Source organism: Chiloscyllium plagiosum, unplaced genomic scaffold (assembly GCF_037043375.1).
Source record: "Chiloscyllium plagiosum isolate Xiang-an unplaced genomic scaffold, Cpla_swu_hap1 HiC_scaffold_23, whole genome shotgun sequence".
Classification (NCBI taxonomy): domain Eukaryota; kingdom Metazoa; phylum Chordata; class Chondrichthyes; order Orectolobiformes; family Hemiscylliidae; genus Chiloscyllium; species Chiloscyllium plagiosum.
The window spans coordinates 13,192,203-13,209,063 of record NW_028270161.1 but is presented as its reverse complement, the minus strand read 5'-3'; the positions used below and the strand labels follow the sequence as shown (position 1 = coordinate 13,209,063).

The window sequence follows — 16,861 nt, the reverse complement described above, 5'->3', positions numbered from 1 at the left end:
TTTTTCTTTTGCTTTTTTGCAGTCCCTGACTTGCCTTGTGGGCCATGGTTGCCTCCCCTTTGGTACGTTTTTCTCCTTGGCATGAATTTCTGCCATGCCTCTTGAATTACCCCCAGAAATCCCAGCCATTGCTGCACCAATGTCTGCCCTGCAAGGCTCCCTTCCAATCAAGATCAGAGTGGTGCTGGTAAAGCACAGCAGCTCAGGCAGCATCCGAGGAGTAGGAAAATTGATGTTTCGGGCAAAAGCCCTTCATCAGAAATAGAGGCAAGAAGCCTCCAGGGTGGAGAGATAATTGGGGGGGAGCTGGGGAGAAGGTAGCAAAGAGTCCTGTGTTGGGTTGAATGTAGCCTGGAGTCCCTTCCAGGTAAAAACAATGACTGCAGATGCTGGAAACCAGATTCTGGATTAGTGGTGCTGGAAGAGCACACAGTTCAAATTTTACTGCTCCTTGGATGCTGCCTGAAGTGCTATGCTCTTCCAGCACCACTAATCCAGAATATGGAGTCCCTTCCAGTCAAATCCTGCCTCATGGCTTTGTAATTACCTTTACAAAATTTTAATAGTGTACTGTTACATCTGGTTCCAGCATTTCCCTCTCAAACTGCAGGGTGAATTCTATCATATCATGGTCACTGCGCCCTTGGGGTTCCTTAACCTTCTGCTCCCTAATCATTATAAAATCAACCAAGGTCAAATTACCAATCACAATGCTTGCAGTGTTCACACCTAGAAAGTTAAATTGATGGCACTAGTAATACAGCAGGATTCAATTGGCTGTTACGAAGACATGGCTGCAGTGTGACCAAGACTAGGAATGGAATATTAGAAGATATTTGACATTCAGGAGGCTTGTGCAAAAATAAAGAAGGTGGAGCAATGCTGATAATAAGGGACAGGATCAGAGTATTCGTGAGAAAGTATGTCCAATCGAAAGAATGGAATGCACAACAGGTGATGTTTAAAATGGTATTAGATCAAAGTAAGAAGTTGACAAACTTACCAAAAAAGGTTGTAAGCCTGAGGTTTGGGAGAATTTTAGAAGTCAAATGAGGTCAAAGAAATTGATCAAGAGAAAGAACAGAACAAGAATGCAAAATGAATTAAAAATTAATTGTAAAAACTTCTGCAGTTGTATAAATGGAAAAGATTACTAAACATAAATGCATGTCAGGCAGAGACAGGAGAGATTATAGCAGGACAGGGAAGTCGAATAAGTACTTTTGAGTTTATCTTCAAAAGAGGAAGATATAAGAAGTTCTCTGAAATAACTGAGACCCAAGGGTCTAGTAAGTGTGAAACTGAAAGAAATCAGTATTTTCAGGACAAAAGGAGCTTTGGAGAAATTAACAGGACTTAAAGTTGACAAATCCACAGGAACTGCTGGCCATCACAAGAGGTGGCTACAGAAATAGTTGATGCATTGGCATTATCAAAACTCTATCAATTCTGCATGAAGTCTGCAGATTGGAAGGCTGCAAGTTACCATTTAAGAAGGGAGGCAAGGGAAAACAGGGAACTAGAGACTTTCGAGCCTGATGTCAGCAGAGGGGAAAATATTAGAATCAATTATAAGGGATGCAGTTACTGGATATTTAACAAATGATTATCTGAAGGCACAGAGATAACATGGGTTAGGGTTAGGGTGAGGGATAACATAGATTTATTAAGGTGGAAATCATCTGTGACAAACCGGAGTGTTTTTGGAGGAGGTTGCCAGTAAAGTCATTAAGGAGGAACCAGTGGCTGTGGTCTATTTTGATTTTAATTGTGTCCCACACGGGAGTTTAGTAAACAAAACTAATGCGCATGGGATAAGAGGTGATAACAGCTTACATTGAAGATTGGTTAACAGTCAGAAAGCAAATGTACATTTGTCATTTCCAAGTTGGCAGACTGTGACTAGTGGGTTACTGGAACAATCAATCAATACTTGGGTGCTAGCTGTTCAAAACCTGTATCAATGATTTTGACATGGGGATCAATCGTAATATTTCCAGAATTGCAGACGATACAAAATTTGGTGGAAGTAAGAGTTGTAAGGGAGACGCATAGAGGCTTCAGGGGAATGTAGACAGACGGAATGAGTGAGTAACAACATGACAGATGGAATATTATGTGGCTAAGTGTGGGGTCATATACTTCAGTAGGAGGAACTAAATGTAGAGGTTTTCTTGTACAGCATAAGATTGGAAAGGGCAATTGTCCGAGAAGACATGGTTTTCCTTGTTCATAAGTCATTCGAAGCTAATGTGTAAGTGCAGCAAGCAATCCAGAAGGCAAATAGAATATTAGCCCTTACTGCAAGAGGATTCAATTACAGCAGCAAAGTAGTCTTTTTTCAATTGCATTAACCCTAATGATATTCCATCCAGAGTAGTGTATGAAGCTACGGTCCCCTTGCCTAAGGAAGGATATACTTATCATAGGCAGGGTGTACCAGGCTGGTCCATGAGATGGTGGAGATGTCCTATGAAGGGAGACTGAGGAGCGTGGGCCTATGTTCTCTGACACTTTTACAAAAATGAGAGTTGAGCTCAGAAATTTTAAAAAATTCTTAAAGGGATAGATAGAGTCGATGCAGAAAGGATAGTTTCCCCTGGCTGTGAGGTCCAGACCCAGGGGAACACAGTCTCAGAATAAATGGCAGACCATTCAGGACTGAGAAGAATTCTTCTGTCAGAGGGTGTGGACGTTTAGAATTTTCCAAAAGGTGATTGAAATTCAGCTATGAAGTTTAAGACAGATTGTTAGATTTCTAGTTTTGAATGGGAATGGGAGTTAAAGTAGATGATCAGCTGTAATCTAAAATGGCTGGGGATCTTGAGGGCTAAATGGTCTACTCCCGCTCCTACGTTCCTAAATGAGCTTGCTGGGGGACAGTTGGGATCATTTCCCATTAAGGACATGAACACATTCCTGCAAGTCAAAATCGAAGACAAATGAAAATCGCTGCAGCATTTCTGAAGGTTTTAAACAACTTACCCATGCAAAGCCCGATTCACAGATTTCTCCAGTGAATCATTTGTATATTTGCTGTCCCACTGGTACAAATATGGTCCTTTCCATTCAAATGTCACCTTCACAGTGTCTTTTTCCTCATGTACATGGCGAGAGCATTGGAAATCTTCATCGAACCTGCTCTGTGATGAATCAGCAATAGTACAGTCAGTGACCTGGTCACTCCTTCCCAACGCACCATTGCTTTTCAGTGGAGCTGACACAGTATTTGTATCATTCGTCCAACATGAGTCTTCACGTCTGAAGGGTAGCACTCTCCCAACTAATGTTCTTTCTTCATCCTTAGAGACAAGGTCAGTCGGTGACTGTGAAATATGACTCGTATCCGACACAGCTGAGTCTCTACTCTCGTTCTGTCCATGCTTTGATATAGACTGACACACCCCAGACTCACTCGCGGATGACACAGGGTTAGCAACAGCTGAACACACAGGCTCTCTATCCCTCGGTGGCCGAGAATACGAATGATCTCCCAAGGGGTGAGAACTGCGGGGAGTGGCCGAGGATCGGTGAGCAGACTCTTTAGCAACTCGAGACTGAGACTTCGGCACCTTCGAGGTTTCGAGCTTAGAGCTAGCTGGGGCTGCAAAAGGAGGACCTTCTAGACTCAATGATGCAGAAGACGGGGCCACCCAACTTTCAGAGAATTCTCCCCCGCCTTCATGGTGGCTTTCTGCTGCCCATGACATGATGTTCTGTGCCCTTAGTTCTGTATATGGCAAACCATCACTGTGGTTGTCAAGCAAATTGGAACAATGGTTTAATTGCTCACCGCTCCCAACAGGTGAGCTCTCAGTGGTGGCGCAAGTCCCAGATGCCTGATGTAAAGTCAAAGTGCAGTGCTGCATCGGTGTTGCTACTGCCGCGATGGCAGAATTAATTGCAAGGTCAGCGAGAATATTTAGTGCGTCCGTCTGCCCCACTTTGTTGTCGACACCCTCCTGGGATGGCTGTCTATTCACCTCTAGCGCTTTCTTCTCCTGTAACAAACCTAAACCAGCACACAGGGACAGCGGCTGAAGAGAAGCAGGCTCATTATCAGAGACGTTTCCAACAATGTTCCAGGTACAGACACCGTACCTCGAAACCTGCTGCGTGTTTATTCCTGTAACACAAACTGACAGGTTTACAAAAGGTCAGTCACAATAGGTTAAGTGGGTAACCGTCTGTATAACTAAGCAATGGAATCATGCAACAGGGAGCAGGAAAGACCTCACCTTTCTCTCCCATTCAGGCAGCTCTCTGAAACATTTAAATCTATCACCTCACGCAGTCTATATCTGACAGAGCCCTGCTCAAGAGTGGCCTGTCACTTTGAAATGATCTCAATGCCATGCATCAGTGATTTATTGCCTCGCTGGAATATGGGTATACAGTCTTCTTTATCAGACATTTAAATCGTAGAAAACGAGGGATGGTTTTGTTTTCTTTAGTGTTTCATGGGAAGTGGGCGTCATCTGCAAGATACTTGTTGCCCATCCCCAATTGTCCTTTGAACTGAGTGATTTGCGAGGCCATTTTAGAGTCAACTATATTTCTGTGAGTCTGAAACCCCACGCAGACCAGATCAGGCAAGGACAGCAGGGTTCCTTCCCTAAAGGATATTAGTCCCTCTAGCCCAACCAGATAGGTTTACAACACAATCAACAGTCTAGTTATATGGTCCAGATTTATTAACTGGGTTCAAATCCCACCAGAGCAGCTGTCCCAGAGTATTAGCATGGGCTCCTGGATTACTGATCCAGTGACAGGACCATCATACCACCATCTCCCTTCAGCTTCATCATGCTGCAGTTAGACAAAGCTCTGGTTAGACCATAAGGGAGCCAATGGCCTTACGGTATTATCGCTGGACTGTTAACCCAGAGACCCAGATAACATTCTGGGGAACCAGGTATGAATTCTGCCATGGCAAATGATGGAATTTGTATTCGATAAAAGAAAATCTGGAATTAAGAGTCTAATGATGACCACGAATCCTTTGTTGATTGCAAGAAAAACCCATCTGGACCTCCAGACCCACAACAATGTGATTGACTCTTCACTGCCCCCTGGGGAGACGTGAGAGTTGAAGATGCTGGAGATCTGAGTTGAAAGTGTGGCACTGGCAAAGGCACAGTGGGTCAGACAGCATCTGAGGAGCAGGAGATGCTCTCAGGAGATGCTCCTCAGATGCTGCCTGACCTGCTGTGCCTTTGCTAATGCCACATTTTTCAATTCTTAGCTGCCCTCTGGGCAATTAGGGATGGGCGATAAATATTGACGTAGCCAGTAATGCCCACCATTGAATAAAGAAAAAAGAATTATTCAGAGCTTTGAGAGCAGCACTGGGCATTGTACTTCAGGCCAGATATGCTGGCTTCAGAGAGAGATTTATTGGAGGATACCTGGGCTCCAAGAGTTACATTGCTTCTTGCAATGACAAAACCTATTTTGTAATCCCTCGCATAAAGATTAGGGTGTGATTTGATCAAAATATTAAGTAGGACTGATTTCACAGTCCAAAAATGTTCAGGTGAGGTGGATTGGCCATGGAAAATGCAAAGTTACAGGGATAGGGTAGGAGAATGGGTCTGGGTGGCATGCTGTTTGAAGGGTTGGTGTGAACTTGATGGACCAAATGGCCTGTTTCCACACTGTATAATTCTATAGGATGAATGCAAAGAGACTATCTCCACTGGTTTGGGAAACCTAGGACTTGGGGACATAGTCTAAAACTACAGCCAGAAAGTAAATTAGGAAACACACACATATAAACTATGCTGGAAGTATGAAAGCTCTCCACAAATGGTCTGTGGGTCTACCTACAGCACACTGACATCAGCAGTTCAAAAAGGCTCAGCGGTTAGCACTGCTGCCTCACAGCATCATGGACACAGGTTCAATTCCAGCCTCGGGCAACTGTCTGTGTGTGGAGTTTGCACATTCCCCCCCCCCTGTATCTGCGTGGGTTTCCTCCAGGTATTCCCACAATCCAAAGATGTGCAGGTTAGGTAGATTCACTATGGGAAACGCAGGGCCACAGGGGTGGGGTGGGCCTAATTGGAATGCTGCTCAAAGGGCCGGTGTGACTCAAAGAGTCGAATAGCCTGCTGTCACACTGTGAGGATTCTATGAACATGTTTCTAACCAAAAATCAGACTATCTAGAGATCTTTCTGCAACATCATCTGATTCTGACCCTGCCTCAGCTCATCCACTGCAAATCGCCCATCCATGCTTCAGAATGAGTTCATCGTCAGCCTTACAAGGTTCTTCCTAAATATGGCCATCTTTGCTGCCTGTGTCCAAACTCACACCAAATATTAGTTGCCTATCACTGGTGTACTCGCCGACATATGCTGGTTCCAAGGAAGCAGTGCCTTCATTTTAAAATTCTCCGTGGCCTCACTCTTCCCGACCTCAGTGATCATCTCCAGCCCCAAACCCACCCTGCTCTCCTCTAATTCTGATCTCGAGCATCCCCAACTTTAATGAACCGACCTTCTGAGAGCTGTGGCCTCAGTTGCCTGGACCGTAAGAGTCTCTCTGTCTATCCCACTCTCCCTTTTCTCTTTAAAATATTCTTTAAAACTCAACTCCTGGAGTAAACTTCTGGCCACAATATGCCCCACCGTCTCTTAACGTGGCTTAATGACACATTTTGTGCTCTCTGGAACCAGCGCTACAGAGATTGTCCTCCTTGGCAAAAAGGTCAAGATAGCTTCAAGATTTCTGACCACTACAGAGAGACACTGTCCATATTCTGATTCTAAACACTGAGAAAACAAAACCAAAAGGGAAAGCCTGTTGATATCAACACAATATGACTCTATGACTCTAATATCAGAGTACACATTTTTGAGTGAGGACATTCACTCACAATGCCTCCCTGGATCTTTTATTGTGAATTGTATGATGACTAAGTTAAGGGATAGCAGGGTCAGGTAAGCTCAGTTAGCTGGGTGGCTGGTAAGTGACACTAACAGCATGTATGTAGTTTGTACCGTGGCTGAAGTTACCATGAAGAACTCTCCCTTTTAACCTTGCATTGAGGTTGTGGTAATCCTCAGGCTAAACCACTAGCCACTGCTTCTCTCTAATGAGAGTAAGCAACAGGTATGTTGAATAAAGTGATGATTTTGTATGTGCATTTGTTACTGTTCCTCTTTTTAAAAAAAAGAAACAATTACTTTTATTCCAGTGTAAATGCATAGGTCTCCCAAGGTCATGAGAAGCAGTGCTCTAAATTAATTGTTAACACCAAGAGCTGGCCGACAGGAATGCAACCGGAATAGAATGCCATCTCCTGTGTTTTATGGCAATGGTGGGATATTTGAAATTCCCCTTACCAGTTTCAGTGTATTGGCTGGGCACCTTATCCAGCACAGTCGTCCCTGTGTCCACACAGTTGCTGTCTGCTCTGCCTGTTGCAGAGGTTTGAGGGGGTGCTGCAGCAGTCTTTGGTCTCTTTGTGTTCACCTCAGGTGGGGCGGGTGATTCCGTGGATAAGCCTTTGGCCGACTGTGCCCGCGATCTTTTATTATTGCGAACGGATCGTGTGGAATATCCCGGACTTGCCGAAGGGACGCTGGCTGCGTTGTTGCTGACTGTGCAGTCGGTGCTTGCGAGGACCTGTAAAGGTTTAGCTGCCTTCCTTTTTGCTCTGTTAGAGACTTTGCTCCCTGCAATTGGCTTGCTGACCGAGTTACCTCTTCCCACAGTCTTGCCTGGTTGACCATTTGCTTGGTTCTGTGATGTGGCCTTTACTGTAATCCCAGACTGAGAAGGCACCGTTGGCACTGGCAAGCCCACAGGCAGGGCATGTTTCCCTTGAACCTTTTTGGATCTTGCCACCCTCGTTACCCGCAGGGACCCAGCATTAGGGGGCTGTGGCTCTGAGGCACTAGACTGGCACAAGACCTTTGGCTTGGCACCAGAGTTTTGGCACAGCTTGAGGGCATTCCCCTTAAGTTTCAGGACTCTTGATACGGGTAGTAGGTAGTTTGCGGGGTTGGCAAAGTAAGGAGAGAGTTGGGAAATTCTGGTTCCCCAGGAGTCTCCAGGAATTGGCAGCTCTCCTTTCTTTGGCCCTGTCCCCACAGAAACTGGAGAATGATGGCCTGTGGCAACACCTCTTCGTTTGGACCGCTTTGAAGTTGTTTTGAAATACTCCACAAGTTGATCCTCAACCACTTTGTTCCGCGGAATTGATGGAGTATCAGTGGATGTCAGACCTGTTGTCACAGCATACATATAACCAGGAAGCAACGGAGTAATCCTATTCTGGACAAGTGTGCGCATCACCTGATTCGTTTCTGAATTAATGAAGAAAAGTAACATTACACAAAATATATCATCAACGTCTCAATGTTTAATACAATCTGCATTGTTTTTGGCAACCTACTAACTTGGTGTCCAAGTAGCTTCAAGTGAAAACAACACATTAATCTTATAGTTATCTAACTGCTTATGTGTACTTCTGCACCTCCCCAGAACTCCACTTGTCTTTAGACCTACTTGTGTGCCAGTCAGGATGTAGCAATTTTTGGAGCACTCCACAAACAATGCCCCCACTGGCTCAGTTAGACAAGGCAGCATGTGCACATGCACAACTCAGGTTACACGGCACAGGGCAGCACGGTGGCACAGTGGTTAGCACTGCTGCCTCACAGCACCAGAGACCCGGGTTCAATTCCCGCCTCAGGCGACTGACTGTGTGGAGTTTGCACATTGTCTGCGTGGGTTTCCTCCGGGTGCTCCTGTTTCCTCCCACAGTCCAAAGATGTGCAGGCCAGGTGAATTGGCCATGCTATATTGCCCGTAGTGTTAGGTGAAGGGGTAAATGTAGGGATATGGCGGGATTGTGCTTCGGAGGGTAGGTGTGGACTTGTTGGGTCAAAGGGCCTGTTTCCATACTGTAAGTAATCTAACCTAATAAGACATAGGAGCAAAAGTAGGTCATTCCAACCCATCAATTCTTCTCCTGAATTCAATAAACTCATAGCTGATCTGACAAGCCTCAACTCCACTTTCCTGCCTTATCCCAATTCCCTTACTGGTTAAAAATCTCTCAGCCTCCTTTATACTTAAAGGCCCCTTCATGCCAATTGCAGCCAACAAGAATTTGTGCAATTATTCTGGTCAGCGGGACAAAGTGTCAGTCAGGGCTTCTTACTTCTGGTTGTACCATTATACCATAATTGGAAAGTGTAGGGTATTAACAGGGGTAGCATTAGGCACACAGGACTGTGATATCTTCCTATAGTCCAAAGGTCAACCAATTCTCACCTCCCAGGTGAGGAAGCCATTACTTACACAAGTCATGGAACGTGTCCAGGAAAACAGCAGTGGATTAATAAGGGGGAAGAACAAAATGTCTTCATTTATACCCCGTCTCTGCGAGTAGTGAATGTCTAAACCCAGACCTTAAGGCCCCACCAAAGATGATCGAATAGCAATTCAACAAAAACAAAAATGGATTGGGTTTATCGTCAAACTTAAGGTCACACTCAAAAGAGGTCAGAAATATTGTTGATCCTGGGGAGCAGAGAAAAGGTTGACCTGCATTACAACGAGCAAAAGAAAGAAAACAAAAAAAATGGGTTGGTACCTTTGAGATGAGAAATTCTGGGTGTTTTGAAAATGAACAAAGCTTGTAACGTATCGTGAGTAGCCTGGCTGCCTCCTGCATAATGTGAAAGAAAATGTCCATTATCGTAACAGAAGGACTTCTCAATTCAGCTATTCAAACATTTAACTTTTATGTTATCTATTTACTTACCACTGGTAGGATTGGAAACAGACTCGCTGAACAGTAAGAGTAGCCCCTGATCGTTTAAACGCTTTACAACTGCCTGGGGGGAAAACAAACACACACATGCCACTGAAATTCCAAATGTGTAAATGCACAAATATGGAAAAGGGGGCTGAAAACTTAATTAAGATAAAGAAGGATTTGTACTTAGACAGCATCTTGAACATAACAAAAATACCCAACAATTTCAGAGGACGAACACCAAAACTTTTCACTACAAACTGCAGACAATTCAGAATTGTTAGAAGATCATGCATAGCTTTTTCAGACACTCATCTGAGAAAATAAATTTTTTTCAGTATGTGTCTTTCTCCAATGGCATTTTGAAATGGGAGTATAATAGTGTAAAAGTGTTTGCCTTCACCAGTCTCCTTGGCCTGGATGTTGTTTAGCAAGAGTTTGCAGTTGCACAGGTCATGAGCGCTTTATGAAGGCAATCAACAGAATTCAGCATTTCATTCTCAGTAAAATAGCAGAATGTGAGTGTGGGTCTGGCCAGTACTGCTGAGTGATTTCATAGAATCTCTACAGTGTGGAAGCATGTCAGAGCAGCAATAGGGCCATGCATCCCATTATGTTTGTGATCATTTTCAAAGGAGCAGCCACACTGACTCCCCACACTCCTGTTTAACCATCACCTTCTTATGTCCCTCAGCCACAAGTCCCTGACCAACTCCCTTTCAAAATTCTTTATGAGTCAAGATCCAGTCTCTCCAGCTGGTGCATCCCAATCCTGAGAGGATGTCTCCTTTTCTCCACTTCTTGATCTTTTGCCAATGATTTAAGATCCACAGCCTCAGGTTAGTTTTTTTCATTCTCAGGATTAGAGTGTCACTGGCTAGGCAAGTATTTATTGCCCATCCATAGTTGCAGAGTGACTAATGGCCCCATGCTTTACAGGACTGACCCATTCTTTCATTGCTGAACTGGGAATGTGAGACATAGCAGAAACAACGTGGGACACTAGTGGGAGGTTCTTCTTTGCCTCTGGGGTTTGCTCTCAGAATGTGCACTGCGCTCTTGCCGTTAGCCACTAGAGGGAGGAGTGGGACTGCAAGTGATGACAGATCAGGCACAGCGGTCCCACACACTGTGGTGATGGGATTTGGATCCACATCTCAAGAACATTAGTCAAAGATTCAAGGTTTCTAATTCAGTAGCATAACGATGATGCCACCATCCCATGTCCAGGGAGGGACCTGTGTTTCTTCCACAAGCAGTGTATGGTACTCTTAAAGCTGCTCACCTCCGGGAGAATTATGCAACTGGTTCATCACGAGGAAACAGTGCATCTGTGTTTGGTTGGTGCTGGTTGAGAAACAAATGTCAGCAGGTCACTGAAAACATAGGGCCATAAGAACAGAAGCAGATTATTCACCATCTTAAACCTGTTCCACCATTCAATGAGATCGTGGCTGATCTATGGTCTAACTTCCTGCCTTTATCCCATAGCACTTAATACCTTTACTTAACAAAAAAAATCTAGCTCAGAATTAAAATTAACTTTTGATTTCACATCAACTGCCATTTGTGGAAGAGAGTTCCAAACCTCTTCCTTACATCACTCCTGAATGGTCTGGCCCTAATTTTCAGACCATGTCTCCTAGTTCTAGAATCCCCAACCAGTGGAAATAGTTTATGTTTATCTGTCCTGTCTTTTTCTGTTAATATTTTGAAGAAGGTGGAGCTGGCATTGATGTGGACTACTGAAGCTGATACCATTGCCTCATGTAAGAAGTGGCTTGATACATTACAGGAGAGAAGAGGCATGTAAACATTGGAGACTATTTGGACCAAATGGCCTTTCTCAACATAGTCAAATGGACATGGCATGGATTCCTTTACGTCCACATGAGATGGCATTATTCCAGAAAATAGTGGAGCTAGGGAAAGGGAGACGATGGCCTATTGGTATTATTGTTGGACTGTTAATCCAGAGACCCACCTAATGTTCTGGGGACCCAGATTCACAACCCTGCCACAGCAGATGGTGGAAATTGTATTTAATAAAAATCTAGAATTAAGAGTCTAACAATGATCATGAAACCATTCCGAGGAAAAACCCATCTGGTTCACTAATGTCCGTTCACAAAGGAAACTGCTGGTCTGGCCTACATGTGACTCCAGACCCACAGCAATGTGGTCAACACTGAACAATTAGGGATGGGCATTAAATGCTGGCCTACCCAGCAATGTCCAAACTCTGTGAATGAATAAAAAAATCTTTCCTTTTTTTTGAAACATGACAAGCTGATACCTTCTTCCTAATTTGACCACAAAACTATTTCAGGAACTGACTCTCTATACTTTCCTAAAGCAACTTTACATCATTAAACCAAATCTAAAAAGGCACCACACCTTAAAGGGACTCCACAAGAAATGTCAAATATTCTTCATTAGCAGTTGAAATTAAAATGCCATTTTGGAGGTTAATAATGGACTCCATCCCAAGGACACTTTGACTATCACTTTATATGTGCTCATGTGAAACCCCAGTGCCCTCCACCAGCCCACAATAAAACAGAATTATACCAATAACCAACAGGGTTTCAAGTGAACATTCGATTTGAAAGGCACAGGTTCCAACAATGCAGCACTCCCACAACACATCAGCACCACCAGAGCTCATAAATCTCCAGAGGTGAGATTGTGATCATTTATTCAAAGCAGAGGACCACCAAATGCCTGTAGTTCGCAATGATTACAAATGTGTCCAACTCTTACCAGTTTCTTTTCCTCCAATTCATTTATCAAAGGATCCAGCCAAAGAGCTTCTCCTCCCTCTGTGTCTGCCACCACCAGTTCATACCAACTGCAATAAAAACCTTCCAAACAAACTGAGAGAAAGCAGAAACAACAGATCAATTTTTCAGCCCAACACCTTCATGTAGTTTAACAGGTACAGCTGATCAAATTTAATTACCTTCTTTAAATTTGTATTTTTCTCTTTCAAAAACTCCCTGTGGCAGTTTGCTTTTCAGTTCACCAATGCTCATCACGTACTCAATTTCAAGCTTAGTTGGTCTGAGCAAAAAGATACAGCAGACGAAAAATGTTAATACTTAGCAGAAATGATGCACAATCAATAGGTTATTTTTAAAGAAAATACAACAGGTCAGTCTACATTAAATTTCCATGTTACAAATCATTCACAATTTGCATGGCACTTTGTGACTTTATCTACACTCAGCCTTGCAATTCTTCTTGTTCAGACTGGGGCTTCATGGACGGAGGAGTGTTTGTGACAATGGCAGGGCAGAGGTATCCTTTCACTGTCTCTGATCAGCCACCTCAAGAGGCAAGTTCAAGGCTGAAAGAAATGGGCACATAAAGGACACTAGAAACAGAGGCAAAAGCAGCTCATGCTCAGAGACTGCCATGGCTATTAACATGATGCCTCACCGGTGGGGCTGATAGTGACAACTGGCTCTGAAGATTGATTCTGCTCCTCAAAAATTGACTGGAAGGCAGCTCTTTACAAATTGAGGGAAAAAGACTTCTCATCAAAATGTTGAAACGAGCAGTTTAGCTTTGTTCTTTTCCAACCCTGCTACTGGGTTGTGAAAACAGTACCAGTGATGCTATCTTCATTGCCCATGGTGCTGGTGTTAACTGATGATTGCCTTTTCACAAGATGGAGTCATTGCAGCTTGCTCAGTAGTGTGGTCCAATTATAATCAAATATGTACTTAATATTAACAAAAACTTGCATTTATATAGCATTTTTCACAACCACCAGATGTCTCAAAGAGCTTTACATAAAATGAAGAACTTGTTGAACGACAGGAAATGAGGCTGCCAATTTGCACACACCAAACTAAAAGCATAGAAACATACAAAATAGGAGCAGGTGTAAGCTATTTGGCCCTTCAGGCCTACTCCGCCATTCAATATGATCGTGGCTGACCGTTATACTCAGTACCTGGTTCCAATCTCCTCCCCAAAGCCTTTCATCCCTTTAGCCCTAAGAACTCTTAACTCCTTCTTAAAAACATTCAATGTTTTGGCCTCAATTGCATTCTGTTGCACAGAATTCCCCAGACTCCCCACTATCTGAGTGAAGGTCTTTCTCCTCAGAGTTCTAATTGGCGTACCCCATATCCTTAGATTGTGACAGCTGGTCCCTAGCCATCCATCCTTCCTGAGTATAGCCTGTCCAGTCCTGTTAGAATTCCGTAGATTATGAGTCCTCCCTTGTCATTCTTGCAACGATTATATTCCTAATTGATCCAGTCTCACTTAATATGTCAATCCTGACATCTCTGGAATCAATCTGTGAGCATTCATTGCACTCCTTCCAGAACATTCTTCCTCAGATGAGGAAACCAAAGCTACACACAATATTCTACATAGGTGTGGTCTGATCCATGTCCTGTACAATTGCAGCAGGACAAGTAATGTGATAATGACCATAATCTCTTTCGGTTATACAGACTGGGGATAAAATATTACCATGGGATCTTTTAAGTCCATCCAGGAGGATGGGGGCTTTGTTTAGCTGTCTTGTCAAAATGATGGCACCTTTGACAGTGAAGTAACTCCCTCAGTACAGCACTTGAGTGTCAGCCTTAATTTCCCAGACTCCCCACTATCTGGGTGAAGGTATTTCTCCTCAGCACATGTGCTCAAGGCTCATCACATATTTAAATATCCTTTCAGAAAGGGATGCTTTTCAGAAAAACAGAATCAAAAGGTGCATGTGGAAAAAAAAATCCACATGCACATCTATCCGCCAAAGATAACTGCAAATATCAATTAATTCTTCAGTGTGTCCTATTACTATCAGTGATCTGCATAACCTTTTGCACAGTAACTCCTCCAGATTGTGGTTTAGTGTCAGGAGGCTGAGAGTTTGACAGCTGGGACTATACACATACAGGGACTGAGCTAACACTGGTCCCAGCAATACTGATATCCTTGCAGCACTTTGTATGCTCAATACCTACAGGACACCGCGTGGAAGGCCCACCAACCCTCCCTATTTAGTTCTCAGGCCCCTTCCCCAGTCCTGATGAAGGATTATTCCTGAAACATTGACTATCTTGCTGCTTAGCTGCTGCCTGATCTGCTGTGCCTAATCGAGTGCCACACTTTATCGACTCTGACTCTCTAGCATCTGCAGTCCTCACTATCTACTAGCTCCAAACTTCTCCCAAGCTGACACAGGAAGAGCCTCAATTCTAATGGCAGCATGGTCACGTCCAACACAACCATTTCTCTTTGTAACTGCAGTGATTGGAACGAGGGTCAGATGGATCTCATTGACTGCGACATCCTCGACTGGGGCTATTAACCTGGCAAAAGGGAGGACTGCAGATGCTGGATATCAGAGTCTAGATCAAAGTGATGCTGGAAAAGCACAGCAGGTCAGGCAGCATCCGAGGAGCAGGAAAATCAACGTTTCAGGCAACAGCCCTTCACGAGGAATGAGGCAGGGTGCCTCCACGGTGGAGAGATCTATTAACCTGGGCCAATCAGGGAGCCCTGGCGGACAGATATAAATGGGAGATTCAGAAAGTCTCCTCATTCTAGGATTGGTTCCATGCTGGCTGGTCAGAGTCCATATACTGTGCATGTGTGGCTTGGTGACAGGATCCCAGTCTCTGTGCAGTTATTTCAGGAACTTTTATGTTAGGCTTAAGGATCAAGCTCAGGATCATCCATCTCCAATAATGGCACCTTCCATATGCACAATCTCTACAATCAAGAAGGACAAGTCCTGGGGGATTAGAGGATTGCAAATGTGATGCCGTTGTTTCAGAAAAGGGCTAGGGATAGCACAGGAAATTACAGAAAAATAAAAAAATCAATATCTATGGATACTAGAAATCTGAAACAAAAATGGAAGTTGATGGAAAATATCAGCAGGGTCTTCCGGCTTCTGTAAAGAGAAACAGAATGGGAAACCACAGACCGGTCAGCTTGACATCAATAACGTGAAAACCATTGGCAAGTCATAATCCAGGATAATATACATTTAGAGAAAAATACATTAATACTAAACAGTCAACATGGCTTTGTCAAGGGCAGGTCATGTCTGACAAATTTATTTGAGTTCTTTGATGAGGTGACACAGCAGTGGATGAGCATAGTGTAGTGGATTTTGTATATTTGGACTTCAAGAAAGCATTTGATGGGTTCCACATGGCAGGTTAGGAAGGTTTGGGATTGATGCGATCTTGGCAGCATGGATTAGAAATTGCATAAAAGATAGGAAAGGAGGTATATTTTGGCATTTCTCAGACAGGAGATGAGTTAAAATCTCTATTTCCCAGGGTCCAGTGTTGGGATCATTGCTTTTTTGAATCTGAAGATAGCTGTAGAAAACATTATCTCTAAATTTGCAGACAGCACTAAGCTAGGCAGAATAGTGAATTATGGGGATGATGCTGAGTACCTTTAGAGGGACATTTGTCAAGTTAGCAAAATGGCAGATGAATTTCAAAGCAGAGAAATGTGAGATAATGCATTTTGGTAGAAGAAACGCAGAGGGACAATTCAGGGTTAATGGTACAACATGGAGGGGAATACAGGAGCAGAGGGTCTTTATATATTTCTCTGAAGTTGGCCAGGCAATGTGAAACAGTTGAGAAAGCTTACAGAAATCTTGGGTTTATAAATAGAGGTGCAGAGTATAAAAACAAGCAAATGGTGCTACACCTGTCCAAATCATTAGTCAGACCACATTTTGAGTATTGTGATCAGTTCTGGAGAGAGTGCAAAACAGATTTATTCGAATGATACCAGGAATGAGGGGTTTTAGACACAAGAAAAGATTAGGGAAATTGGGCTTATTCTCCTTGGAGCAGTGAAAATTATGAATAATTTTGATAGGGTAAAGAAGGATACAGATAATTCTTCTATAACACAATGGTTGCATTCACATGCAAGTCCATATTATAGAAAAATTGCACTTTAGAAACAGCACTTAAAGTGCTGACAATATAATCGTGTTACAGCCAACACACGTTTTAAAAGTTTGTGCTTTAGAAACAGTGTCCCCAATTCCATCAATCGCATTACAGCGAATTCACGTTAATGAAAT

At 43.4% G+C, this 16,861-nt stretch overlaps 1 protein-coding gene across 6 annotated transcripts in view; it reads right to left on the bottom strand.

The window, feature by feature from the left end:
* LOC122561838 (uncharacterized) overlaps positions 1 to 16,861 on the bottom strand; it is a 104,997-nt gene that overhangs the window by 44,120 nt on the left and 44,016 nt on the right. For all 6 annotated transcript variants that reach the window (XM_043714070.2, XM_087999368.1, XM_043714065.2 and 3 more), the window contains 6 exons: positions 12,740 to 12,840; positions 12,541 to 12,653; positions 9,784 to 9,856; positions 9,613 to 9,687; positions 7,352 to 8,317; positions 2,986 to 4,138 (listed from right to left, as the gene is read on the bottom strand). In XM_043714070.2, coding sequence (XP_043570005.2) covers positions 2,986 to 4,138; positions 7,352 to 8,317; positions 9,613 to 9,687; positions 9,784 to 9,856; positions 12,541 to 12,653; positions 12,740 to 12,840 — 2,481 coding nt within the window. The remainder of the gene's footprint in view (positions 1 to 2,985; positions 4,139 to 7,351; positions 8,318 to 9,612; positions 9,688 to 9,783; positions 9,857 to 12,540; positions 12,654 to 12,739; positions 12,841 to 16,861) is intronic.